The sequence below is a fragment of the Tachyglossus aculeatus genome, chromosome 11, assembly GCF_015852505.1.
Source record: "Tachyglossus aculeatus isolate mTacAcu1 chromosome 11, mTacAcu1.pri, whole genome shotgun sequence".
Taxonomy (NCBI): domain Eukaryota; kingdom Metazoa; phylum Chordata; class Mammalia; order Monotremata; family Tachyglossidae; genus Tachyglossus; species Tachyglossus aculeatus.
Genome location: NC_052076.1, coordinates 16443368 through 16470257, shown reverse-complemented (window position 1 = coordinate 16470257; position 26890 = coordinate 16443368). Strand labels below are relative to the sequence as shown.

At 44.8% G+C, this 26890-nt stretch overlaps 2 protein-coding genes across 2 annotated transcripts; both read left to right on the top strand.

Moving 5' to 3' along the window:
• The first annotated feature begins 848 nt into the window (after positions 1–848).
• LOC119935114 (keratin, type I cytoskeletal 25) lies at positions 849–8347 on the top strand. The gene is made up of 8 exons (XM_038754754.1): positions 849–1274; positions 2038–2120; positions 2457–2613; positions 3784–3945; positions 4034–4159; positions 5258–5475; positions 6545–6612; positions 8247–8347. Exons 1-8 carry the CDS (start codon positions 849–851, stop codon positions 8345–8347), a joined length of 1341 nt encoding a protein of 446 aa, XP_038610682.1.
• A 14022-nt stretch (positions 8348–22369) lies between these two features.
• On the top strand, positions 22370–26601 carry LOC119934672 (keratin, type I cytoskeletal 24-like). The gene is made up of 8 exons (XM_038754237.1): positions 22370–22933; positions 23259–23341; positions 24583–24739; positions 24877–25038; positions 25142–25267; positions 25638–25855; positions 26272–26363; positions 26498–26601. The coding sequence occupies exons 1-8, from the start codon at positions 22370–22372 to the stop codon at positions 26599–26601; spliced, it is 1506 nt and encodes a 501-aa protein (XP_038610165.1).
• Positions 26602–26890: the final 289 nt, after the last annotated feature.

The window sequence follows — 26890 nt, the reverse complement described above, 5'->3', positions numbered from 1 at the left end:
ATATCACATTTCCTCACATGTGTTGAGTGAAGAATTTTGAGGAAATGAAGATGAATCCCCTAACTGCTTTAAGCTATGCAACTCCACCCTGCTCACCTGCAACCTAAGCAGAGAATGATGTTGGGCCAGTTTCCAGGGAAGCTTCCTAATGGGTAGGGCTAGAAACTCCCCCAGTGACACTTCTTGTCCCCACCAAACACAACAGCAATTACAGCTTGGCTGGTAATTACAGGCAAAGATCAGAAGAAATGAGTATCTCCTAAAACGGAAGAATGATCAGTAGTGTGATTCACCTGGGAGATTGTCAGATTACCAGCCTGGCGTCTCTTTAGAAGTGGCTACAGATGGAAACTCGAGGAAAGTGTCAGGCGCCTGGACTTCATCCTCATCTCAACCCCAACTGTTGGGAAAAGAGAATCCTCGGGAATTTCAGAACCAAACCATTGTCCCCAAAACACGGAGCTGAATTATCCTCCTTATTTCATTAAGGTTGGACAAAGAGCGTTTAACCTCCAGAGGTCTGAAGGGAGGGATTAGTCATCCAAAATTAAAAATGAACTCATGGCTCTGATGTTGCCGTACTTGGTACCATTTTGGAGATAACAACCAACCTTAGGGCGACTACCCACCTAAAGGAATGGACCATGCAGGGTTAAATACTCATTAGCAAGGACCATTCAATTAGGGTAAGCTGCTGAGCTGGCATACCACGGTTTCTCTGGGTTGGCAGAATTCGGGCCGAAACCCTTGCTCGACTGAGTATAAAAAGACGAACAAGGTGACCTAGACCTCATCCACTCCACCTGAATTTCCCTGAGACTCTGAAACACTCTGATCTCAGCCTTACAATGTCTCTCCGACTTTCCAGTGGATCCAGGAGGATTTGCTCCCGTCCCCCGGCGAGTTCCGTCAGGCTGTCCGCCAGCGGTGCGGGTTTCGGGGCCGGGAATGGCTGTGGGGTCCCGGGCATCGGGAGCGGCTTTTCTTGCGCTTTCGGGGGCGGCTCGTCCGGAGGGAACCTGGGAAGCGCTTCTTGCTCGGCCTTCATCGGGAGCGAGGGCGGGCTCCTGTCCGGCAACGAGAAGGTGACCATGCAGAACCTGAACGACCGCCTGGCCTCCTACCTGGACAACGTGCGGGCCCTGGAGGAGGCCAACGCCGATCTGGAGCAGAAGATCAAGGGTTGGTACGAGAAATTTGGTCCCGGCTCTTGCCGGGGACTCGACCATGACTACAGTAGGTATTTCCCTATCATCGAGGACCTGAGGAATCAGGTAAGAAACCTTAGATTTGGCTTTTTATCCTGACCTGACATTTGAAGTTTACTTACCTACAAATCTTAACATCCCCCAAAAGTAGACGACTTTAACTCACTGTCCACCAACACTTTAAAAAAAAATAAATAAGACTAGGATTTTCTGCTATTTTTTTTAGGTGACATTTGTTAAGTATGTGTGTGAGAGGCACTTCGCAAAGTGTTCGGGTGGATTACAAAATAATTACATAATAATTACAAAATAATTCGGTTATTATTATTATTAAGACTGTTCCACATGGGGCTCACAGTCTTAATCCCCATTTTACATATGAGGTAACTGAGGTCCAGAGAAGTGAAGTGACTTGTCCAAGGTCACGTAGCAGACAAGTGGCAGAGTCGGCATAAGAGCCCAGGTCCTCTTTCCATGAGGCCAAGCTGCTTCCGTATCTCAAAGTGCAATTGGCTGGAAATTTGGCAGGTTTCCAGTGCAGAAATAACATTAGTAAAACTTTCAAAAATGTAGATTCCCTTCACTCAAGTAAATGTACAATTCCCTTCAACTATCCACCATAAACTGCAGTATTTCTGCTAATAGCCTTACCCATATCTGTTCTCATTGGATAGAAAAGGTTTAAGTCCATTACAAAAGTGATACCAAGCATTGAAGGGTCTTTACATTACATTTTTCTTCTGTTTTTCCACCTTCTCTTCAACTATACCTCTTGAAATGCGTATGTGATGTCCTTTAATGTTTGTTTTCACAATCTTCTTGTTTCCAGATTATCTCTTCCACCACTTTCAATGCCAGTGCCGTGCTGCAGATCGACAATGCTAGACTCACGGCTGATGACTTCAGAATGAAGTAAATAGAGGGGAAAATCGTCCTTGCTACTAATGCATATTGAAATGGTTCATTTATTATCCGTTCCTTGCGTGAAATGTTTTAGTGATCGTTCTGATGGTCTTATTAAATCGAAGTTCAGTCTTTACATAAAGTTATGATATGGTTTCCCCAAATAATCCGTGCTAAGAATAAACTACCACCTGAAAGCCCATCTGCTGTCCTTAGGACAACACATTTCACTGACTTTGAGCTTTCTCTGTTGAAAAGTTCAGATAGCGCCGGATTGGGTTTTGTTGTCGATGCTTCCCAAACTGATCCGGCTGTCACTGAACTGCCTCTGAAAACTCTTCTAAGGTTTGAAAATGAGCTGGCTCTTCACCAGACCGTGGAGGCTGATGTCAATGGTCTGCGGCGAGTCCTGGATGAGCTGACCCTGGGCAGGACAGACCTGGAGATCCAATATGAGACCCTGAGCGAGGAGCTGACCTACCTCAAGAAGAATCATGAGGAGGTAGGAAGATTTCTGAAGGGCAAATGTCTCTTTCGGGAAATTATTCATCACTAAAGACGGATTAAAAACCTGGCAAGAATGCAGTATTGTCCTCTCATCCCATTCTAATATAGTATTAATAATCAATCAGTGCTATTTATTGAGTGCTTTCTGCAGGCAAGGAACCGTATTAAGTGCATACGGTATAATAGCCACAATCCTTCCCCACAGGGAGCTTAGCATCTAGAGGAGGAATAATAATAGTATGTATTAGAAAGAATAAGCTGGAACAGAGGTGAAAATTTGCCAGGCAAGTGCAGTCTGTCAGGAAAACCTAATTATAGTGTAGTGGAAATAGTGATGACATTGCAAAGTAGAGCTGTGAGGTTACACTTTAAAGAGAGGTGCCCTTGTTATTGAAAGTAGCTTATGGAATTTTATTAATTCTCATTGCATTGAGGTTTCATCTGCATGTGTAGGTGTCCAACCCAACTTGCTTGTATTCACCCCAGGGCTTAGTACAATGCCTGGTACATAGTAAGTGCTTAACGAATACCACAGTTATTATTAAGTGGCTGATATTTTCCACAGAAGTTGTTCAAGGTGAAAATATCGGCAGGTTCACGAGGGGTTGGGCAAAATGAATGGGTGAGAGGTCCGCAGCAAGTCCCTAGGTAGAAATTTAAGATTGTAGAGGGAAAAGCTTGAGATGTGGAGAAGGCTCACAAAGGGAATAAATAGATCATTGGCTGATAGACCCATCAAAGATTTTTAGAAGGAAAAGTATATTCACTGTAAATCCAAAAATTGAGGATGGATGTGAATGAGGACAGCAATCGTGTGCTTCCTCTAAATATCCTAATGTTACTGTCAGAGACAAAATACTGGGCTAGATAAATCAACGGACAGAGATTTCTTGTATCCTAATCTTCTATTATTTTTTTTCCTGCACTTGCAAGACTTTTAGATGAAAAAACTCAGAGGTGGTCTCTGAATTATTCATACTAATGTCTGTCTCCCCCTCTAGACTGTAAGCTCATTACGGGCAGAAAGCAGGTCTGCTAATTCTGTTGTCCTCTGCCAAGCACTTAGTACAGTGCTCTGCACGTAATAAGTGCTCAATAGATACGATTGATTGATTGAACAGGGGTTCTGCATTTCTGGGGTAACTCATGTTTTTTTCCCTTCCAGGAAATGAAAGCTCTCCAGTGTGCCGCCGGTGGGAATGTGAATGTGGAAATGAACGCAGCCCCGGGGGTCGACCTGACCGTCCTCCTCAACAACATGAGGGCCGAGTATGAAGATTTAGCTGAGCAGAACCGCAGGGATGCTGAAGCCTGGTTCAACGAGAAGGTGATTCAGTCATGGGTAACAGGCCCATCGGGTGTCTCAAAAGTATGCTCATAACGGCAGCTGGACTGGCTTGTTTCTGATGTTTCAGAGTGCATCGCTGCAGCAGCAGATCTCGGAAGACGTTGGGGCCACCACTTCGGCCAGGAACGAGCTCACGGAGATGAAACGCACCCTCCAGACCCTGGAGATCGAGCTCCAGTCCCTTCTGGCCACGGTAGGCAAGGGACCACTTCCCTTTAGCTCTTCATTGGTTGTTTTTACCGAATTTACTCATTAACACAGAAAAATGGAGGGTTTTCGGGCACTAGAGATGGGAATGGGAAGATGTGCTCCCTTTGAATGGGTAAATGCCTTTTTTTAGTATTTGTTAAGCGCTTACTATGTGCCAAGCACTGTCCTAAGCGCTGGGGAAGATACAAGGTAATCAGGTTGTCCCACGTGGGGCTCACAGTCTTCATCTCCTTTTTACAGATGAGGTAACTGTGGCACAGAGAAGTGAAGTGACTTGCCCAAAGTCAAACAGCTGTCAAATGACAGAGTCAGGACTAGAACCCACGACCTCTGGCTCCCAAGCTCAGGCCCATTCCACTAAGCCACACTGCTTCTCAAATGCCTTGATTCATTGAGGTCTGAGGTTGGAAGAAGTAAAAATACTGTGCCTTCAAGTCCATGTCCAGCCAACAATAGAATAATAATAATAATAATAATAATAATGACATCTGTTAATAATATTATTTGTTAAGCACTTACTATGTGCCATGCACTGTACTAAGTGCTGGGGTAGATACAAAGTAATTGGATTGGACACAGTCCCTGTCCCACACAGGGTTCACAGTCTTCATCCCTATTTTCTAGATGAGGTAACTGAGGCAAAAAGAAGTGAAATGACTTGCCCAAGGTGATCTGGCAGACATGTGGCAGAGACAGGATTAGAACCCAGGTCCCTCGGACTCCCATGGCCATGCTCTATTCACTAAGCCACGCTGCTTCTCTATCCACTTACTATGAGGCCAAGCATTGTACTAAGGCTTGGGTGCATACAAAATAATCAGGTTGGACAGTCCTTGTTCTACATGCTCACAGTCTAAATAGGGAAAAGACTAGGCATTGAATCCCCATTTTACAGATAAGGAAACTGAGGCAGAAAGAAGTTAAGCGACTTGCCCGAGGTCACACGGCAGACAAGTGGCAGAGCCGGATTTGAAACCAAGGTCCTCTGGCTCCTAAACCCGTGCCCTTTCCACTAGGCCAGGTGGCTTTCCGATCTTCCCCTTCAAGATATCCATAATATGCATCCCTGTTCTTCCCCCAGAAACATTCACTGGAATGCTCCTTGACAGAAACGGAGGGCAATTACTGCGTCCAGCTCTCCCAAATCCAGGCTCAGATCGGGGCCCTGGAGGAACAGCTGCAACAGGTCAGAATGGAAACCGAGGGCCAGAAACTGGAGTACGAGCAGCTGCTGGACATCAAGGTCTACCTCGAGAAAGAGATCGAGACCTACTGTCGCCTGATTGATGGAGAGGATGGGTAGGTGGAACTATCCAAACCTCCGGAATAACACAGCATTGCCTGTTGAAGTAAAATTGATGTGAATGGTAGGGCGCTGGAAAGTGGGAAGGGAGTCCAAATGGCTCACTTTCTGCCTGGAGAAGAAAATGATTCTAAAAATAGGTTATCAGATTTCCCGTAATCAATCTCAGGTCAGGCAAATAGGACAACTGGCATGGAGGGGAGGTGGGTGAGGTTGCCCGACAGAGGTGGCCCAAGGGAATTTGGGCAAAGAGGAGCTGAGATATTCCTCTGCATCCCACATCATCTCTCTGCCATTCCTTGTCAGGGAGTGAAAGAATGAATGTCAATGGGTCAAATTACTCCTTGTCAGGGAGTGAAAGAATGAATGTCAATTGGTCAAATTACTCCCGAGAGTTGTGCAGAGAGTTTGGATAATCAATTGATATTCTTGATGAATCATTATGGTATGTAACCATCATGCCACTATTTAAGGGGATCTGAAAGAAAGCATTACAAATTTTACCTTCTGAATCTGCCAAAGAATGTTGCCAACTTTCCACAGGACAAATGGATACTTTCTGGTAATTCATTTTTGCCTCCCAACCCAGGTCATATCCTCCAACCACTCCAACTCAGCACTCAGCCAGTTACACACCCACGCACTCACATCCACCCATAGCACTTCTGGGTAGCTACTTACACTACTGCTTCAGCACTTATTTATATATCCATTCTTCCTTTCCCTTATTCTAATCATAAACTATTTTCTGTCTGTCTTCACTAGTAACCTGTATGCTTCTTGCAGGCAGGGTATATGTCTTCTAACTGTATTGTATTGTCCCAGATGCCTCATACAGGACTCTATACACTATATACAGTCAATAAATTCTATTAATTGGAGAGGAGCTTTAGAGTAGTGAATTTAAGGTCTAGAATAGCCTCTCCCTCAAACGTCATCCAGTACAACGTGTTCAAGCCTGTATCAGGAAATACGTCTACCAACTCTCTTATATTGTACTCTCCCAAGTGCTCAGTACTCCGGAAGTGCTCAATAAATATGATTAATTGTTTGATCCTTTCACAGTGCCTGTAAGTCTGGAAGTTTCAAGTCTACAGGTTATGCATCTGGTGTTCTGGCAAGTCAAATCAAAGGTAATTAGAATGACATTTTATTCTGGTAGCCTCTCTCTCTCTCTCTCCATATATAAGTATTTATGTGCACACACTCACACACACGCGCACACATATTGCCCTGCGGTTGATGCAGTGGAAGAAACACAGCTTTAAAAATCAGGACACCTGGATCCTAGGCCCAGTTCTGTTTGCTGAGGCTGTGCCATTAGTTAGTAACATTGATGACCGAAAGACCACTTAGGGTACAAAGTGGACAGACTCAACCAGGACCCCGTAAAATATGTGGGCACAAAGATCTGAGCAACTACCAAGGCCACCAACCACATGCCAGGCTAGAGCACTACATCACAGAATCAGCTCTCTGCTGAGGTCGTCTTGGCAATAAATAGGTCTTGCACATAAAGGAAACTTTGCCCTTTGAACTTGCCTGTCAACTTGTTCATTAATAATAATAATAATAATAATGATGGCATTTGTTAAGCGCTTACTATGTGCAGAGCACTCTTCTAAGTGCTGGGGAGGCTACAAGGTGATCAGCTTGTCCCACGGGGGGGCTCGCAGTCAATCCCCACTTTACAGATGAGGCAACTGAGGCATAGAGAAGTTAAGTGACTTGCCCAAAGTCACACAGCTGACAATTGGCAGAGCCAGGATTTGAACCCATGACCACTGACTCCAAAGTCTATACTCTTTCCATTGAGCCATGCTGCTTCTCATTGCATTTCATGTCCCATGAGAACATGATTGACAAGTTCCTAGCACTCTAATCAATTCAGATTCTCAACCCTGAAGTCTCAGGACTTAAGTTCATTCATCACTCCTGAGGGGAGATTCCAATCCTGTCTCTCTATCCATACATATATATATCACTATATGCATATTTATGTGTGTATATAAAGATATTGTGAACCACTTGTCCATTAATTTGTACATAGAAACGTGTAGGGAGTGGTTTGGTTGAATAAGCTCTTTCAGCGCTTAGAACAGTGCTTGGCACATAGTGAGTGCTTAACAAACGCCATCACTATTATTATTTATTTAGGCAGGGATCGCATCTACCAACTCTGTTGTATTGTACCTTTCCAAGTGCTTGGTACAGTGCTCTTGCACACAGTAAGTGCTCCATAAGTACATTGATTGTTTGATTGATTTACTAAAGGGAAACTTAGAGGTATAAAAGGGTAAGCTAAGTATGTTAAATAGTTCATCCCTAAACAAAAAATAAGAATTTGGGTGCAACACTTCACATAACTGTGGAGCCTGATTAATTTAAATGAAAGTAACAAGTGGTCATATCTTCAATGGCCTAAGGAAGATGATCAGATAATTGACATTTACCCATGCTAGATGTTCCACCCTTTGACTTGGTTAAATACAGTAACTAAACATCCCCCTCCATTTAACTAGAACATAATTATTCCTGAGAGACTTTGCTACAGTCATCTCCCATTTTAACAAAACACCAACATAACAAATTCCTTTTACGAGCCCATTTTTAGAAATGCTTTCAAACAAACTAGTTTTTAAACTAAATAGAAACCATCTCTGTATATTTGGCTTGTGAAAAACCAAGGCTCCTTGAAGCTTTGTTAGAAAGTATATGATGTAACTACTTCTGTGGGCTGATCACTTTTTTGATATTTCACTTTCAGAGCCTTCCAAAACTCTCATGGTTAAAAGGGTTCTTGAGGAGGTGGACCAGCGCAGTAAAGTTCTTACAACCCGGCTCCACTCACTGGAAGAGAAGTCCTAAAGTAAATGATGATGAGTTGAAAACCAGGGCTGTTATCTCAGACATCCTCATACAAGGGAAAGAATTCAGCACGCACCTGGATAATTCACCACTCTAAAGAAAACTTCTGCCATTTCCTTCTCATTTACTGAGATCTTGCCTTCTTCTCTTTCAATCAAAAGGGAGAGATTGTCTGACTACTCTCGGGCATACCCTTGGGTAGTGACACATTTGGAAGCATCATCATTGTGCACAAAAGACAATCCTCACTCCCACTATTAGACTGTTTAGGATCCTGAAAATTGTATTCTGTTTCAATTTCTTAATGCTTTTAATAAACCTAACATTTGCAAATTAATTTTAGACCATGACTGTCCTTTACTCTGAAGCCATGCTTTCAATGGGCACCACACACACAACTAATTTATGAAAACTGAGGGTTTGCTTGTAAACTGGAAAGTCATCATCATCATCGTCGATAGTATTTCTTTAACTTCTATTGTGTGTGGAGCATTTTATAAGCTCTTGGAAGGGGAAAATAGAAGGAAAAGGCCTGGATCCCACTCTCAAAAAGCTTACAGTCCAGTGGGGAGAAAGAGGCAGACCCAATATTATTTATAAACAGTGGAAGCAGAGAAAAGAAAGAAAGTCTGGAAAGAAGAGTGACTGAATATATAATAAATAAATTCATACAATACATGAGGGCTAAAGATGTCAGAATTTAATCAATGAAAACTTCCTGGAGGAGGTGGGATTTCAAAAGGACTTTGAAGATGAGAAGAACTTTGGTCAACCGATCTGAAAGGAAAGGGAATTTCGTGGGTCATGAACAAGAGGTTGGAAGCTATAATATTAAGATAATCTTGGGAGGAGCAAAGAATGCGGGCTGGGAGTCAGGCATAACAAGAGCAGGTGAGTGGAAGAGAGAGTTGAGAGAAAGCCTTGAAAGCCTTCTAAGTCTTGTCCTCCTGATGAACAGGGAAATTGGTAGCATTGGAGGTACTTGAGGAGTGGAGAGTCATCTGTCAAATGATGATTTAGAAAGACAGTCCAGGAAGCTGGGTATAGTGTAGATTGAACGGGGCAGAGGTTGGAAACGATGAGGATGCTGATGAAGTCATGTTTGATGAGAGCTTGATTGAAGATGGTGACCATTTGGGTGAAAAGAAGGTGAAGGCATAAAATATAGCAGAGGCCCCTCAAAGGGTGTAGGTCTGCCCAGGCCAGGAGAAGTTTCTGAAGAAAATTTTCCATTTCAGGCCCATCAGATGAAGGCAAAATGAATACTAAGCAATAACCTATTACTAGTGAAGCTTTATTATGGTATTTGTTAAGTCAATCGATCAATCAATCAATCGTATTTATTGAGCACTTACTGTGTGCAGAGCACTGTACTAAGCGCTTTGGAAGTACAAGTTGGCAACATCTAGAGATGGTCCCTACCCAACAACTGGCTCACAGTCTTGGAGGGGGAGACAGACAACAAAACAAAACATGAGACCTATAAACTTCAAGAAATAAAGTTTGTTGCACTAAAAGGATATCCAGGAAATTAAGGATTAAAGAATTTCTCTCCAGGTGATTCAGAGGTTAGAGAGTGGAGAAGAGGCATTCAATTTGCCTCAAAATCCTGCCAATTCTTGCTCAATAATACTAAATGTGTACACCTCTTTCTTGGGAGAAGCCCAACTCACATCTCAGCCTCCTTCCAAGGCTCCTGCCTCCAAACTCCTCCTTGTCTATTCTACATGCAGCAAAGTGAATCATCTTTCCAAACAACCATCAGAACACGACAGTCCTTTTGTACAATAGCTAACTCCCTATGGGCTCTCATGTTATTCATGTTATAAATCCTGAACTCCTGGTTATGGGTTCACAGCTCTCCCAGAACTGGCTCCCACCTATTTATCTGATTTATTTTTCTGTTACACCCCAGTTGTAACTACTCTTTAACTATCAAGTCAGTCTCCTAATCATCACCTAATCCCAAATCTCCTTCCTCTGACCCATTATTCATGACATTTCCCTCCTCCTTCCTTCCCCTAAAATGGATTCCCCTTGCCCTTTAACTTTGACAAACTGTGCTTCTTCCCTTCTTCAAAATTGCACTAAAAATTACCCCCTCCAAGAAGATGCCTCTGATTGCTTCCTCCTCATTCTCCGTCATGCCACTCTATCAATCAATCAATCAATCATATTTATTGAGTGCTTACTGTGTGCAGAGCACTGTACTAAGCACTTGGGAAGTACAAGTTGGCAAAATATAGAGACAGTCCCTACCCAACAGTGGGCTCACAGTCTAAAAGGGGGAGACATCTACATCAGCCTACATCACAGCAACTATGTGTCTCCATATTTATATCTCTTATTAATTTTCAAGTATGCTTGTTCTTGTTCTTGATGAGAACCATCAAGGTCCTTAAGAGGAAGACTGTGTCTTACACATTTGAACAGAGCCTAGTTATTCCCAATGACAAATATTTTTGATGCTGATCTATCTTCTTGAATGGTGCGCAAACCTATGGGAGCTAAAGATTTCCCTCCAAGGAAAAGTCCAAATTGGGTAAATAATGCCCCATTTTGTGCCACTAAGAAATGGCAAAGAGTAATGTAAACAATTCCATTCCTGGGCTCGAGAAGAAAGCTTCCCAAAACAAAAAAGGTATTAATAGGGTTAGAATAATGAGACTCACACCCTTCCAGAAAGGTACAGAGCCCACACTGACGGGTCTTTATGGGAAATTTGGTTCTCTTCTCCCTTCTGGTTAAATCCTGCTCTCTGCCAAACCCATCACGGCTATGGCTACTGTTGGGTTTCTCTGCCGCGAATGGAATAAATAGAATGAAAGGAAAAGGAAAGAAAAATGCCTGCTCATCAGAATCTGAAGGATTAAAAAGTTAATGAAAAAAAAATGTTGCTTTTCTCCTCCCTTCTGCATCATGAAATTCCAAATCCCCTCAGAGAACTTGCTTTTCTAAAGAAATGGAGCCAAAGAATATCACAAAGGGAAAATTATCCAGGGAGGGAATGAGTGGGCAACTGCCCCGAAGAATCAGTTTTTTTGACAAGTTACTTCTTCATGAATTTGTTCTTCCTGAAAACTGGTACCAAAGCTCCCTGGAAGGTACTTTGGTGGACACAGAATCAGGCTACGTCCTGCAACTCTCCCAGATTCAACACCAGATCAGCAGTCTGGAGGACCAACTCTGCCAGATTTGGGGCAAGACCAAATGCCAAAACGCTAAGTACGAACAGCTCCTGAACATCAATGGAGGTGGAGATTGAGACCTACCGTCGCCTTCTCGATGGAGAGGGAGGGTGAGCGGGTGCATTTGTCCTCAGAAAAATTTCCTCTTGGCTCTGATGCAAACACTGAAATGAGAATAAATGTGATTAGATTGGCAATGATGATACTGGGAATTTTCTTTTATTAGATCATTTGTTAAAATCATATACAGACTAAAATGAAACATCATCTCACAGCATCCAAGGCAAATGCTTCAGAAAGTGGAAAGACTAAGGTAACTAAACTCTAGATTGTAAGCTTGTTGTGGGCAGAGAACGTGTCTACCAACTCTATAATATTGCACTCTCCCGACCTCTTAGCTCTTAGTTGAAATACGTTTGATTAATTGCAACATGCATCACCCTGGGCACCAAAGGAAAATCTCTGAAGAGGGTGTTAGAAAACGGTTGGTTCCTTAAGCATTCATTCATTCATTCAATCGTATTTATTGAGCGCTTACTGTGGGCGGAGCACTGTACTAAGCGCTTGGGAAGTCCAAGTTGGCAACATCTAGAGACGGTCCCTACCCAACAATCAATCAATCAATCAATCAATCGTATTTATTGAGCGCTTCCTGTGTGCGGAGCACTGTACTAAGCACTTGGGAAGTCCAAGTTGGCAACATCTAGAGACGGTCCCTACCCAACAGAGTCCCACATGGGACAGGGGTTGTGTCCAACCTGATTTGCCTGTATCCGCCCCGCATTTAGTACAGTGTCTGGCACATAGTAAGTGCTTAACAAATGTCAAAATAATTATTATTATTTTTGTAACATCAGGGACCGAGGGGTGACCCAGAGGGAGGGTAGAAGACAGAGGGGCTCTCCAGAGATGTAAAATTGGGGAATTTTTTTCCCTGGACAAATATTTGGAAGCAAGTCAGCTAACTGAAAGTGAGAAACAACCTAGTGGAAAGTTAAAGGGCCTGGGAGTTGGAGGACCTAACTTCTAATTCCAGCTCTGCCACTTGTCTACCATGTGATCTTGGGCAAGTCCCTTCACTTCTCTGTGCCTCAGTTACCTCACCTGTAAAATGGGAATTGAGATTGTGAGTCCCACATGGGACAGGGATTGTCTCCAACCTGATTTGCTTGTATCCGCCCCGCATTTAGTACAGTGTCTGGCACATAGTAAGTGCTTAACAAATGTCAAAATTATTATTATTATTTTTGTAACATCAGGGACCGAGGGGTGACCCAGAGGGAGGGTAGAAGACAGAAGGGCTCTCCAGAGATGTCAAATTGGGGATTTTTTTTTCCCTGGACAAATATTTGGAAGCAAGTCAGCTAACTGAAAATGAGAAACAACCTCGTGGAAAGAGCAAGGGCCTGGGAGTTGGGGGACCTAACTTCTAATTCCAGCTCTTCCTCTTGTCTACTGTGTGACCTTGGGCAAGTCACTTAACTTCTCTGTGCCTTGGTTACCCCATCTTTCAAAAGGGGGCTAAGACTGAGAGCCTTTGGGGGGACAGGGACTGTGTCCGACCTGATTAACTTTCATTCATTCATTCAATCGAATTTATTGAGCGCTTACTGTGTGCAGAGCACTGTACTAAGCGCTTGAGAAGTCCAAGTTGGCAACATATAGAGACGGTTCCTACCCAACAACGGGCTCACAGTCTAGAAGGGGGAGACAGACAACAAAACAAAACATATTAACAAAATAAAATAAATAGAATAATAAATATGTACAAATATGTACAACTTGAATCTTCCCCAGCACTTAGTGCGGTGTCTGACACATAGAAAGCACTTAACAATAATAATAATAATGATGGTGGTATTTGTTAAGCGCTCACTATGTGCAAAGCACTGTTCTAAGCACTGGGGGAATACAAGGTGATCAGGTTGTCCCATGTGGGGCTCACAGTCTTAATCCCCATTTTACAGATGAGGTAACTGAGGCACAGAGAAGCAAAGTGATTTTCCCAAAGCCACACAGCTGACAAGTGGCAGAGCTGGGATTAGAACCCATGACCTCTGACTCCCAAGCCCGCTGCTTCTCAAATACAAATACTATCTTTTAAAAAATCCCTTAAATAGTGGGTTGGCAGCTTAGGTGTGTTTCAGGTGAGCCACATCCCTTCTGAGTAGCGCTTGAGGACTTAAATCCTAGGTTTCCACAAGGAATAGTGGGAAACAAGTCCCTAAATCCCTGAGATGACTGAGGAGGGGTTAGCACATGCTGGGAGCCAGGTACTGATCCCGGGAATCCACCCAACACCCGGCTGAAGCAGGTCGGGCAATCCGCCCAGGCCTGCAGGATGATGAGATGGTAGCATTGGCAAGTAGAATCATAATAACAATAATAATTACGGAATTTGTTAAGCGCTTATTGTGTGCACTGTACTAAGCACTGGAGTGAATACAAGCAAATCAGTTGGACACAGTCCCTATCCCACAAAGGGCTCATAGTCTTAATCCCCATTTTACAAATGAGGAACGTGAGGCTCAGAGAAATGAAGTACCTCGCCCAATAATAACAATGATTTTGGCATTTGCTAAGCGCTTACTATGTGCAAAGCATCATCATCATCATCATCAATCGTATTTATTGAGCGCTTACTATGTGCAGAGCACTGTACTAAGCGCTTGGGAAGTACAAATTGGCAACATATAGAGACAGTCCCTACCCAACAGTGGGCTCACAGTCTAAAATGGGGAGACAGAGACCAAAACCAAACATACTAACAAAATAAAATAAATAGAATAGATATGTACAAGTAGAATAAATAAATAAATAAATAGAGTAATAAATATGTACAAACATATATACATATATACAGGTGCTGTGGGGAAGGGAAGGAGGTAAGATGGGGGGATGGAGAGGGGGACGAGGGGGAGAGGAAGGAAGGGGCTCAGGCTGGGAAGGCCTCCTGGAGGAGGTGAGCTCTCAGCAGGGCCTTGAAGGGAGGAAGAGAGCTAGCTTGGCGGATGGGCAGAGGGAGGGCATTCCACACCCGGGGGATGACGTGGGCCGGAGGTCGATGGCGGGACAGGCGAGAACGAGGTATGGTGAGGAGATTAGCGGCGGAGGAGCGGAGGGTGCGGGCTGGGCTCACTGTAGACAAGGAGGGAGGGACTTTGTAGACAAAGCACTGTTCTAAGTGCTGGGGAGGATACAAAGTGATCGGGTTGTCCCATGTGGGGCTCACAGTCTTAATCCCCATTTGACAGAGGAGGGAACTGAGGCACAGAGAAGTGAAGTGACTTGCCCAAAGTCACAGAGCTGACAAGCGGCGGAGCTGGGATTAGAACCCAAGGCCTTCTGACTCCTAGGCCGTGCTCTAACCACTAGGCCACATCGCTTCCCATCTTTCCCATCTAATCCTGAGAACGGGTTCCCGGATTGGCGAAGCCTTCTAACCTAGCACGGGATGGGGGAAAAGTCTTTCTGTACCGTGAATTTAGCCATGATTTCCTGGCCGGTAGGTACAAGAAAACACGGTAGAAGGAAAGTGGCTGAAACGGAATCCACCACCCACTGGAATGCCTCCCCGGGCCTGGGGCAGCCCTTCCCCATCAAGGCCATTCTAGACTGTAAACTCACTGTGGGCAGGGAATGTGTCTGTTCTATTGTACTTTCCCAAGCGCTTAGTACAGTGCTCTGCACACAGTAAGAGCTCAATAAATACAACTGACCGAGTGACTGACTAAGGCCGTTGTGGGCAGGGAACGCTTCTACCAGGTCTGTCATTCATTCATTCATTCGGCAACATAAGAGACGGTTCCTACCCAACAACGGGCTCGAAGAGTTTACGGTGAGCAGAGCACTGTACTAATTGCTTGGGAGAGTACAACTGCGTGGGGAACAGTGGGGAAGCAGCGTGGCTCAGTGGAAAGAGCACAGGCTTTGGAGTCAGAGGTCAGGGGTTCAAATCCCGGCTCCGCCAATTGTCAGCTGTTTGACTTCGGGCAAGTCACTTCACTTCTCTGGGCCTCGGTTACCTCATCTGTAAAATGGGGATTAAAACTGTGAGCCCCCCGTGGGACAACCTGATCCCCTTGTAACTGCCCCAGCGCTTAGAACAGTGCTTTGCACATAGTAAGCGCTTAACAAATACCATCATTATTATTAGTATTACAACACGACAGATATGTTGCCAACTTGTACTTCCCAAGCGCTTAGTACAGTGTTCTGCACACAGTAAGCGCTCAATAAATATGACTGAATGAATGAATGAATGAATGCCTCTTCCACATTTTCCCTGGACTTTTTCTAGCATTAGTGTCTTCTCCCGAGAATTCGTCTTCCTGATTATGTGTCCAAAATATGCTTAACTAAGCTGAGTCGTTTGGCCTTCCGAAGACCACTTTGGTTTAATTTGCTCTAGTAAGCACTTAACAAATACCATTTAAAACAAAAAATTAAGGAATTAGCAGGGCATTTCCACTTACACATGGGACATCTGCACAAGGGTAATAATAATAATAACAATAATGGCATTTATTAAGCGTTTACTATGTGCAAAGCACTGTTCTGAGCGCTGGGCACTGTTCTAAGCATGTCCTGCAACCTCCTTTGACTTAACTTGTCTAAAATTGATCAACTCATCTTTTCTCCTAAACCCACTCCCCCTTCCTAACTTCCCCATCTCTATTCACATCATCTAGCTCCCTGTCCCCAGAGTCCACAACATGGCTTCCTAGCTGCCTTTCAACTCTCACATTCACTCTGGTGCTAATTTTGCCGATCCTTGATCTCCTATCTCGGATCTCTCCCTTCCTTTCCCTCCAAACAACCACCACTCTGCTGCAAACCCTTATCCGTCTCCTGATTAGACAGTTGACTCACTGGTCTCCTTGCCTCCTATCTCCACACTTTTTTGATCTATGTTACACTCTGAAAATAGGATCGTTTTCCGAACAAGTCACTCTGCTCGCACCCCTCCCTTCAGAAAACTCCAAACACATTCCCGTTTCCTTTCGCATCAAACAAAACCTTCTTACCACTGGCCTCAAATCTCCGCAGCAGCGTTTTTCACTCTTCCCACTTCATCGGCTATTCCCTAGCCCATGCTTTTTGCTCCTTCCAACAAAATTTTTTCACTGCAACTTATTTTCATCGCTCTTACATCTTACATCTGTTCATGCATTTCCTTTTGCCAGGAATTCCCCCTTCCTTTCAAAGTCACCAAGCCCCATCTCTCCTCATCTTCCTCGTCTCTAAACTGGGAGCCCCATTTGGGACAGAGGCTATGTCTGACCTAAACGTTTCATGCTTACCCTAGTGCCAAGTACAGCGCTTGGCACATAGTTTGCATTTAACAAATACCAATATCATCATCGAGCCTGTAGTTGGGTAGGGACTGTCTCTATCTGTTGCTGTATTGTACTTCCCAAGCGCTTAGTACAGTGCTCTGCACACAGTAAGCGCTCAATAAATACGATTGAATAAATGAATGAATGAATGAACCTTCCTAGAAGCCTACCTCCTCCAGGAGCCAATCCCCAATTAATTATCTTCTTTCTAAAAACACTTCACAATTTCGCACCCACAGCTAGCTATAGCACTTATGCTTTTATTAATGTATGTGTTCTTCCCTTTACGGATTTATTCATTTATCCATATCTCCAATGCTCTTGTTATAACGAGTTGCATCTTTTTTCCTCTTATGGTAAATAATCCCCCAATCTAATGGCGCCAAAGAGTGTGTCTTTTATTCATTCATTCATTCATTCATTCAGTCGTGTTTATTGAGCACTTACTGTGTGCAGAGTTCTGTACTAAGCACGAAAGTACAATTCGGCAACAGATAGAGACAAGCCCTACCCGACAACGGGTTCACAATCAATCAATCAATCGTATTTATTGAGCACTTACTGTGTGCAGAGAACTGTACTAAGCGCTTGGGAAGTACAAGTTGGCAACATATAGAGACAGTCCCTACCCAACAGTGGGCTCACAGTCTAAAAGGGGGAGACAGAGAACAAAACCAAACATACTAGTTCACAGTCTAGAAGGGGGAAGTCAAACAACAAAACAAAGTAGACAGGCATCAATAGCATGAAAATAAATAAATAGAATTATAGACATATATGCATCATTAATAAAATAAATAAAATAATAAATATGTACATATATACATAAGTGCTGTGGGGAGGGAAGGAGGGTAGGGCAGAAGGAGGGAGTAGAGGGCAATGGGGAGGGGAGGAGGTGGAGAGGAAAAGGGGGGGCTGAGTCTTTTAACAATTATGGCATTAGTTAAGTGCTTACTAAATGTCAGGCACTGTTCTAAATACTGCTGTAAATGCAGATTAATCAGGTTGGGCAAACTCCCTGTCCCACATGGGGCTCACAATCTAAGTAGGCGGGAGAACAGGTATTGAATCCCCACTCTACAGACAAAGAAACTGAAGCATAGAAAAGTTAAGTTACTTGCCCAAGGTCACACGATAGGCATTTGGCAAAGCAGGCTTAGAAACCAGTTCCTCTGATTCCCAGGCCTATGTTCTTTCCACTAGGCCTTGGTTTTACCTCTTTTGCTCTCTCAAGCATTTAATATAATGTTCTACGCACAGTAAATGCAACTGATTGATGGATTGACTGAGGTGGAGATATGAGAAGAAGGACTGCCAGAGGTGGTGAAAGAAATTAGGACAAAGCAGTCATCAACATCTCATCCGATCCTCTTTCCTCTCCCTAGCAGGAAGGAGTTGGCTACCAACGCCTCCCCCCAGCACCCAAAAAAATCCAGACTGCATTTTGCAGCTCGGTGATTACTACTACTATTATTACCATCAGTTAATCAATCATATTTATTGAGCGTTTGCTGTGTGGAGAGCACCGTACTAAGTGCTTGGGAGAGTACATGATCCCCACTCCAAACAGCTTCAGGAAATAGTCGGGGTAAGGATACCTCCAAAACCAGGCCAGATTACAAAGATTGACTTCCAGAAACCTCTCCAGCCATTATTATTATTACGGTATCTGTTAAGTACCTACTATATGTCAAGCACTGGGGTAGATAATCAAACAATTGTATATATTGAGCACTTACTGTGTGCAGAGCAGCGTACTACGTGCTTGGAAGAGTACAGTATAACAGATTTGGTAGACATGTTTCCTGTCCACAATGAGGTTACAGCCTAGAGGAGGAGACATCCTTTGATATAAATAAATAATCATCATCATCATCAATCATCAATCGTATTTATTGAGCGCTTACTGTGTGCAGAGCACTGTACTAAGCGCTTGGGAAGTACAAATTGGCAACATATAGAGACAGTCCCTACCCAACAGTGGGCTCACAGTCTAAAAGGGGGAGACAGAGAACAAAACCAAACATACTAACAAAATAAAATAAATAGAATAGATATGTACAAGTAAAATAAATAAATAAATAGAGTAATAAATAAATTACAGATACGTACATAAGTGTAGTGGGACGGAGGGAGGGGTGAGTAAAGGGTGCAAAATCTAAGTACCAGGGTGATGCAGAGGGAGGGAGAGAAGCGGAAATGAAGGTTTAGCCAGGGGAAGACCTTGCAGAGGAGACGTGCTTTTAATGAGGCTTTGAAGGTGGGGAGAGGGATGATTTGTCTGATATGAAGGGGTACGGAGTTCCAAGTCAGAGACGGGATGGGGGTAAGGGGTCATTGGCAAGATAGATGAGATCAAGATACTATGAGGAGGTTGGTGTTAGTGGAATGAAGTGTGTGGGCTGGGTTATAGTAAGACAGCAGCAAGGTAAGTAGGGGGCAAGGTGATTGAGTCCTTTAAAGCCTATGCTAAGGAGTTTCTGTTTGATGCGGAGGTGAATGGGCAACCACTGGAGGTTTTTGAGGAGAGAGGAGACATGGACTGAATGGTTTTGTAGAAAAATGATGCAGGCAGCAGAGTGAAGAATGGACGGGAGTGGGTAGAAATGGGAAGCAGGGAAGTCAGCAAGGCACTGAAGGCAAGAGAGTGCTTGGGTCAACAGGTTAGCAATTTAGATGGAAAGAGCGGATTTTAATGATGTTGTGACAGGTTGAGTATGTGGATTGAATGAGAGAGATGACTCAAGGATAAAGCCACGGTTACAGGCTTGTGAGGCAGGGAGGATGGTCGTGTGGTCTACAGTGATGGGTGAGTCAAGGGGAGAATAGGGTTTGGGTGGGAAGATAAGAAGTTCTGTTCGGTACATGTTAAGTTTGAGGTGTTGGTAGGACATCCAAGTAGAGATGTTCTGAAGGAAGGAGGAAATATGAGACTCCAGAGAAGGAGAAAGATCAGGGCTGTGGATGTAGAGTTGGGAATCAGTCACATAGAGATGGTAGTTGAAGCCATGGGAGTGAATAATAATAATAATGATGGCATTTATTAAGCACAAAGCAAAGCACTGTTCTAAGTGCTGGGTAGGTTACAAGGTGATCAGGTTGTCCCACGGGGGGGGCTCCCAGTCTTCATCCCCATTTTCCAGATGAGGTAACTGAGGCCCAGAGAAGTGAAGTGACTTGCCCAAAGTCACCCAGCTGACAAGTGGCAGAGCCGGGATTGGAACCCATGACCTCTGACTCCAGAGCCCGGGATCTTTCCACTGAGCCACGAATGAGTTCTCTTGGGCAATGAGTGTAGATGGAGAATACAAGTGGACCCAGAACTGAGCCCTGAGGGACGGCCACAGTTAGAGGGTGGGAGGCAGAACAGGAGCCAATCAATCAATCAATCAATCATATTTATTGAGCGCTTATTGTGTGCAGAGCACTGTACTAAGCGCTTGGGAAGTACAAGTTGGCAACATATAGAGACAGTCCCTACCCAACAGTGGGCTCACAGTCTAAAAGGAGGAGACAGAGAACAAAACCAAACATACTAACAAAATAAAATAAATAGAATAGATATGTACAAGTAAAAGAGACTGAGAATGAGCAGCCAGGGAGATGAGGAGAACCCAGAGAGGACAGCGTCAGTGAAGCCAAGGTTAGATAATATTTTCAGGAGAAGGAGGTGATCAACCGTGTTGAAGGAAGCTGAGAGGTCGAGGAGGAACAGGATGGAGTAAAGGCCATTGGCTTTGTCAAGAAGGCGGTCACTGGTGACCTTTGAGAAGGCGGTTTCTGTGGACTGAAGGGGTGAACAATTGGAGGGGTTCAGGGAGAGAATTGGAGGAGAGGAAGAGAAGGTAGACAACTCATTCAAGGAATCTGGAGAGGAATGGTAGGAGAGAGGTGAGGCCATAACTTGAGAGAGCCATGGGGTCAAGGGAGGAGTCCAGCTATTCAGGTCAGACCCAGTCCGTGCCTCAACCAGGGTTCACATTCTAAGTATGAGGGAGAACAGGTATGGAATCCCGATTTAACAGATGAGGAAACCGGAACAGAGAAGTTAAGTGACTTGCCCGGGGTCATACAGGAGGTAAGTGGCAAGGTCAGGATTAGAACACAGGTCCTCCGATTCCCAGACCTGAGTTCTTTCCATTAGGCCCCACTGCTCCTCAAACAGCAATGTCTGTCTGGGGATCCCAGCTTCTCTGGAAACACGAGGCTGGGCCAGGCTTGTCGGCGAGACTGCTAGCCCACTGTCTTTTAGACTGTGAGCCCACTGTTGGGTAGGGACTGTCTCTATATGTTGCCAATTTGTACTTCCCAAGCGCTTAGTACAGTGCTCTGCACATAGTAAGCGCTCAATAAATACGATTGATGATGACTTGCCCTGGGACTGTATGAGAATGTAGAGGAAGATGAAATTCCCACCACCCCCTAGGATTGCCGGAGATATTGACTTTATTCCCGCCCATGATATTGAATCAACTGGCTCATTCAGAGGTCCAATGCAGTGACCTCACTGACCTGAATTTACTCCTGGTCCTTGTAAGATCTCATTCAGAACAACTAGAGGCCAACTTAGTCAGCATCTCCGTAGCTGGTCTCAACTGGTCTGCTGAAGCTTGCTGATCCTCAAATACTCTACGTCAGGTGTCGTCTTTGCCAGATAAACTGTGGTGCTTAATTTTGGGGCCAGAAATTTAAGGAAGGGATGGGGTGCTGCTCATAATTATCTCTAGGTGAAAAAAAAAAAAGGGAAAGATGAACCCGCCCAATAACTCATTAAGTTAACTCACAAGAAAGCCAGGGAAATAAATTGGATTGTGACTAACTCTGACCCAGGGGCTAATAGCGCCTTCAGAAATGAGCTTAGGACACGGGAAATTTAATCCCACTTCAGCGACCTCAGGATACCTGCAGTCAGACTGCAACCAAGAGAGCTTTGTCAATTAGGAAATTTAGAAATAACGGTGCATTATCGTAATAATAATAATAATGGCATTTATTAAGCACTTCCTATGTGCAAAGCACTGTTCTAAGCGCTGGGGAGGATACAAGGTGATCAGGTTGTCCCACGGGGGGCTCACAGTCTTAATCCCCATTTTACAGATGAGGGAACTGAGAGAAGTGAAGTGACTTGCCCAAAGTCACACAGCCGATTAGTGGTGGAGCCGGGATTAGAACCCTTGACCTCTGACTCCAGAGCCCGTGCTCTTTTCCACCGAGCCACGCTGCATTACCTGCAGAAGGATTGGCATATCTTAATAACAATTTGCATTCCTTCTTCTCCACCCTCGTCCAATCTCTTCTAATAGAAATTGGCCCGATAGGGAGGAGTTAATTGAGGCATTATCCCATTATGGATTAGGGAGGAGAAACCGTCACGATGAAGTCAAGAAAAGAAACACCCTAAAACTGGGGATAAAAGGCCCAAGAGCCACCAGATCAAACTACTCTTCATTTTCACCCTTTTCCTCTGGGACAAATCCAACCGCGGCTGAAGCATCATGTCTTGCCTCGCTAGAGCTGCCGGCCGGTCCGGAGGGAGCGGATCCGTCCGAGTGTCCGCCGGAGGAAGCAGTTTCAGCAGCGGAAGCCGTTGCGGCATCGGGGGAGGCTCGGCCTACGGGGCCGGAGGAGCCGGCAGCTGCAGGATGGGTGGGGGAGCAGGGGGCGGATTCGGAGGAGGCTTCGGAGGTGGATGCGGGAGCTCGGTAGTAGGAGGTTACGGAGGTGGCTTTGGGTCCGGCTTTGGTGGAGGTGCCGGCGGAGGACACGGCGCTGGGGCTAGTGGAGGATTTTATACGTACGGCGGTGGGGTCGGTGGCGGCTTTGGTGACAGTCCTGGGGATGGCGGCCTCTTCTCTGGAGGCGAAAAGCAAACCATGCAGAACCTCAACGACCGCCTGGCGAGCTACCTGGACAAGGTGCGAGCTCTGGAGGAGGCCAATACCGATCTGGAGGCCAAAATCAAGCAGTGGTACGAGAAATTCGGCCCTGGATCCAAGGATCCTGGATCTGGCCGGGACTACAGCAAGTATTACCCCATCATCGACGATCTGCGGACCAAGGTAAGAAGTCACGTGCTCCGCTTCCGTCTTTTGAGTTTTTCTAATGGCTAACTCAAAGTATGGAAAAATCTGCTTCCCCATAAAAAGCTCATGTCAGTAAACTGTTGTTTCAAATGCTCAAAACCGTAAATGCGTTTTAATTGAAAGAAACCCTGATGATATATCTGAACTCTGTTGTTAAATCTACTTGGAAATGATCACAAACGAAACAGTGGTCTTCAAATAGTTCTTCCTCTCTGAAAATAATATTGTTCAACTGGAACTGACCAATGACAGGGTCTATAGATGCACTGATCCATTCTTTCTGAACCTCTGCATTTCCTAGATCATCGCCGCCACTACTGACAATGCCAGCATCATCTCCCCGATTGACAACGCCAGGCTGGCTGCTGAGGACTTCAAGTTGAAGTAAGTTCTCCAGGATCCATTATTTCTAAGAACGTCTTAGTAAAAAGTTACCTAACCCTTTATTCACTCATTTATTTAGCCTCAAAAAGTATGCGGGGAGTCAACCTGGAGCCGGACCTCAAATACAATCTCAATATTCCAATAGCGCTTAGTACGGCACTTTGCACACAGTAAGCGTTCAATAAATGCAATTGAATGAATAAGTCAGATGTTCGTAAACCTGGTTCGTAAAGTCTGAATTGGGAATGAGAGTTAAAATGCTCTATGTAGATTAATAAATATAGAATTGGGGCCTATAGGGAAGTATAAAGCGTACTCTCCCAGCCGCTTAGTAGAGTGCTCTGCATACAGTAAGCTCTCAATAAATGATGATGGTGAGGTGATCAGTGCAGGAATACTGTTCCTGTCTTCACCTTCGAATTGACAAGGGTGCTTGTGGATTCATTCATTCAATCATATTTATTGAGTGCTTACTGGGTGCAGAGCACTGTACTAAGTGCTTGGGAAGTACAAATCGATGGTCCCTACCCAACAACGGGCTCCCAGTCTAGAAGATCCAATCCCCCAACCCCTCACCCTCAGACACATACTTTAATAATGGGTTGCATTACATGCATATTATGTGCCATATAACTATGGTCATCACAGTGCCCATGGAGCACCGAGGAGCAGCAATAGGGAGTACTGAGGTCCAGTCTTTCAGCCCAGGGTTACGGGGGATTTCTCAACGCATCTGCAGTGTTGAGCATGTTCCTGAGCTACTGCTGGAGGGTTTAGGGAGGAATGGGGACCTAGGACTGCTTACAGAGGGCAGAAGGGAGAGCAGTGTCTCAGATCCATAGTAGACAAAGCCCAGGGAATAGGATGGAACACAAAGCATGACAAAACTCAAAAGCTCAGTTATAGGGATTGGCAGCAGGAGGTGAGCTTTGGAGTCGGGCCCTGAAACCGGGAGGTGGAAAATCCCAGAAGCAGAGGGTTTACGCTACTTGCTGCCATTTTATTTTTGTGTCAAAAACTGCTTCCAAAGCTGAAAACAAACAGGGAAAGAGCCCCGGCTTTTTATGACTGGGGTTCGTGAGTCAAGGAAGGTTTGTGATCTTTGCTGTCTAGCATGTCCACACGGATGCCATTCTATTTGAACCCCTTCACACATGGTGGATATCGGAGAATTGTACACAGGACTTTTTCGAGCAATCCCAAGTGGTGATTCTCAAGCCACATACGCATAAATCTTTCAGGTATGAGAATGAGATGTATCTTCGCCACTCGGTCGAGGCTGATAACAATGGCCTGCATAAGGTTCTTGAAGATATGAATATGAGCACATCTGACCTGAAGATGCAGTTTGAAAGCCTGACCGAAGAGCTGGACTTCCTCAAGAAGAACCACGAAGAGGTAGGGGTGCTTAATTAGACTTTCCAACGAGTCCTCCCCTGAGATTTCCCATCTTATATCCTCTTGCCCCTCAATTACCAGCTGGCGCAGCTGAGAAATTCTGCTACCAACATTCCTGTTGCTTTCTCTTCCCCCAGGAAATGAAGGGCATGCAGGGAACCACGGCTGGGGACGTGACCGTGGAGATGAACGCCGCTCCGGGAACCGACCTGACCAAGCTGCTCAACGACATGCGTGCCCAGTACGAAGCTCTCGCTGAGCAGAATCGCAAAGAAGCCGAAGACCAGTTCAATAAGCAGGTTAATTTCCCCAAGATGAGTCACTGCAAAACGTTGCGAAACACTCTCTTGCCCCTCTCCTGCCCCGTGGCATTTTATTCACGGTTCTCTGATCTCGTCGTAGAGCACTTCACTGCAGGCCCAGATCTCCACGGATGCCGGGGCGACCAGCTCGGCCAAGAGCGAGATAACGGAGCTGAAACGCACTCTCCAAGACCTGCAGCTCGAGCTCCAGTCCCTCATGTCCATGGTGGGTCAATGCCTAAACCCAATATGCACCTCTAAAATTCCTAGAACGCTTGCGTGCATGTTCTTTTTACAAGGAATATAATTTGAATTCAGGGAGAGAAAGGATGCGTACAACAAAATTGATGCACTAAAGGAAGTAACCATATAGAAATCCTAAATGTTGATTAAATAATTGTCGTTAAAATATGGGGCAGGGTCGATAAAAGGTGAAAGTGACCCCACTGGGGTGGGAGAGAATCGTAGCGGTTTGAAGACTTTACAAAAACCCACCATCCGTGCCCCTGACTCCTTTCCTTGTGCTAACCACAAGTGCTTGACGCATCGTAAGCATTTAAGAAGAAACTAATACTACTTTCTTCACCTTTTTGTAGCAATGCTCCCTGGAGAGCACCTTGGCAGCCACAGAATCCGGCTACGTCACGAAGCTCTCCCAGATTCAGCAGCAGATCAGCAGTCTGGAGGAGCAGATCTGCCAGATCCGGGGTGAGACCGAATGCCAGAACGCTGAGTACGAACAGCTCCTGGACATCAAGACCCGCCTGGAGAAGGAGATCGAGACCTACCGCCGCCTTCTCGACGGAGAGGCAGGGTAAGCAGCGTGGCTCAGTGGAAAGAGCCCGGGCTTTGGAGTCAGAGGTCATGGGTTCGAACCCCAGCTCTGCCAATTAGCTGTGTGACTTTGGGCAAGTCACTTAACTTCTCTGTGCCCCAGTTACCTCACCTGTAAAATGGAGATTAAGACTGGGAGCCCCATGTGGGATAACCTGATCACCCTGTGCTTTGCACATAGTAAGCATTTAATAAATGCCATTATTATTATACTCTTTCTTGCCTCTGTTACCAAAATTTGAACTGGAAGTTTCACATCGCAGTATGGAATAGGAACAATTTCTGGGAGTCCCGAGAATGATCATGTGGATTTTTCCTCTCCTGCGATTTCTGAACGGGCCTGGAACTCGGAGGGTTAGCTATAATGGTCCCATTTATCCAACAATTTTCTTTTAGGGGTGCCAGCTCTGCAGGAACAGCTTCTAGGAGCACAGGATCCAGGGCTTCGGCATCTTTCGACGGAGCAAGCGCCGCCACCGCTCCCCGAGGTAATTAGAGCATCTTCAAACGCTATAGTAACTGTTTCAATCTGATTTATAGCCACTCTCTTTGACAGGCATTTGCTAATCTCCAAAAATTCTCCTCATTCTCCTTACTACCAATGTTCCTGTTTGCTGTACAGATCCCAACAAAACCAGAGTGACCACGACCATAGTGGAAGATCTTGTGGACGGTAAAGTCGTCTCATCCCAAATCAGCAACGTCTCCGAAGTGCGTGTGAAATAAACTCCAAGAAAGAGGAAACGGAGATCACGCTTTCTCTGCCATCCTACCTTTTGGGAAGTTCTTAGTCAAACTAGACACTCCACTAAATGTGCAACACTTTCCCTTCCTGCCTTGTAGGAGTAGTTCTGAAGCGGCTCTGCTGTCTTTGCTTTCTGTAACTCAATAAACCTTCGAGCTATTGCAAGTTACCCAAATCTGTCCTGGTCTTTTTATTCAATTACGTCAGCAGTTCTGACTTTTTAAGTTAGCATTTATCATAGACTAATTAATAAGTCCTGATCGATATCAG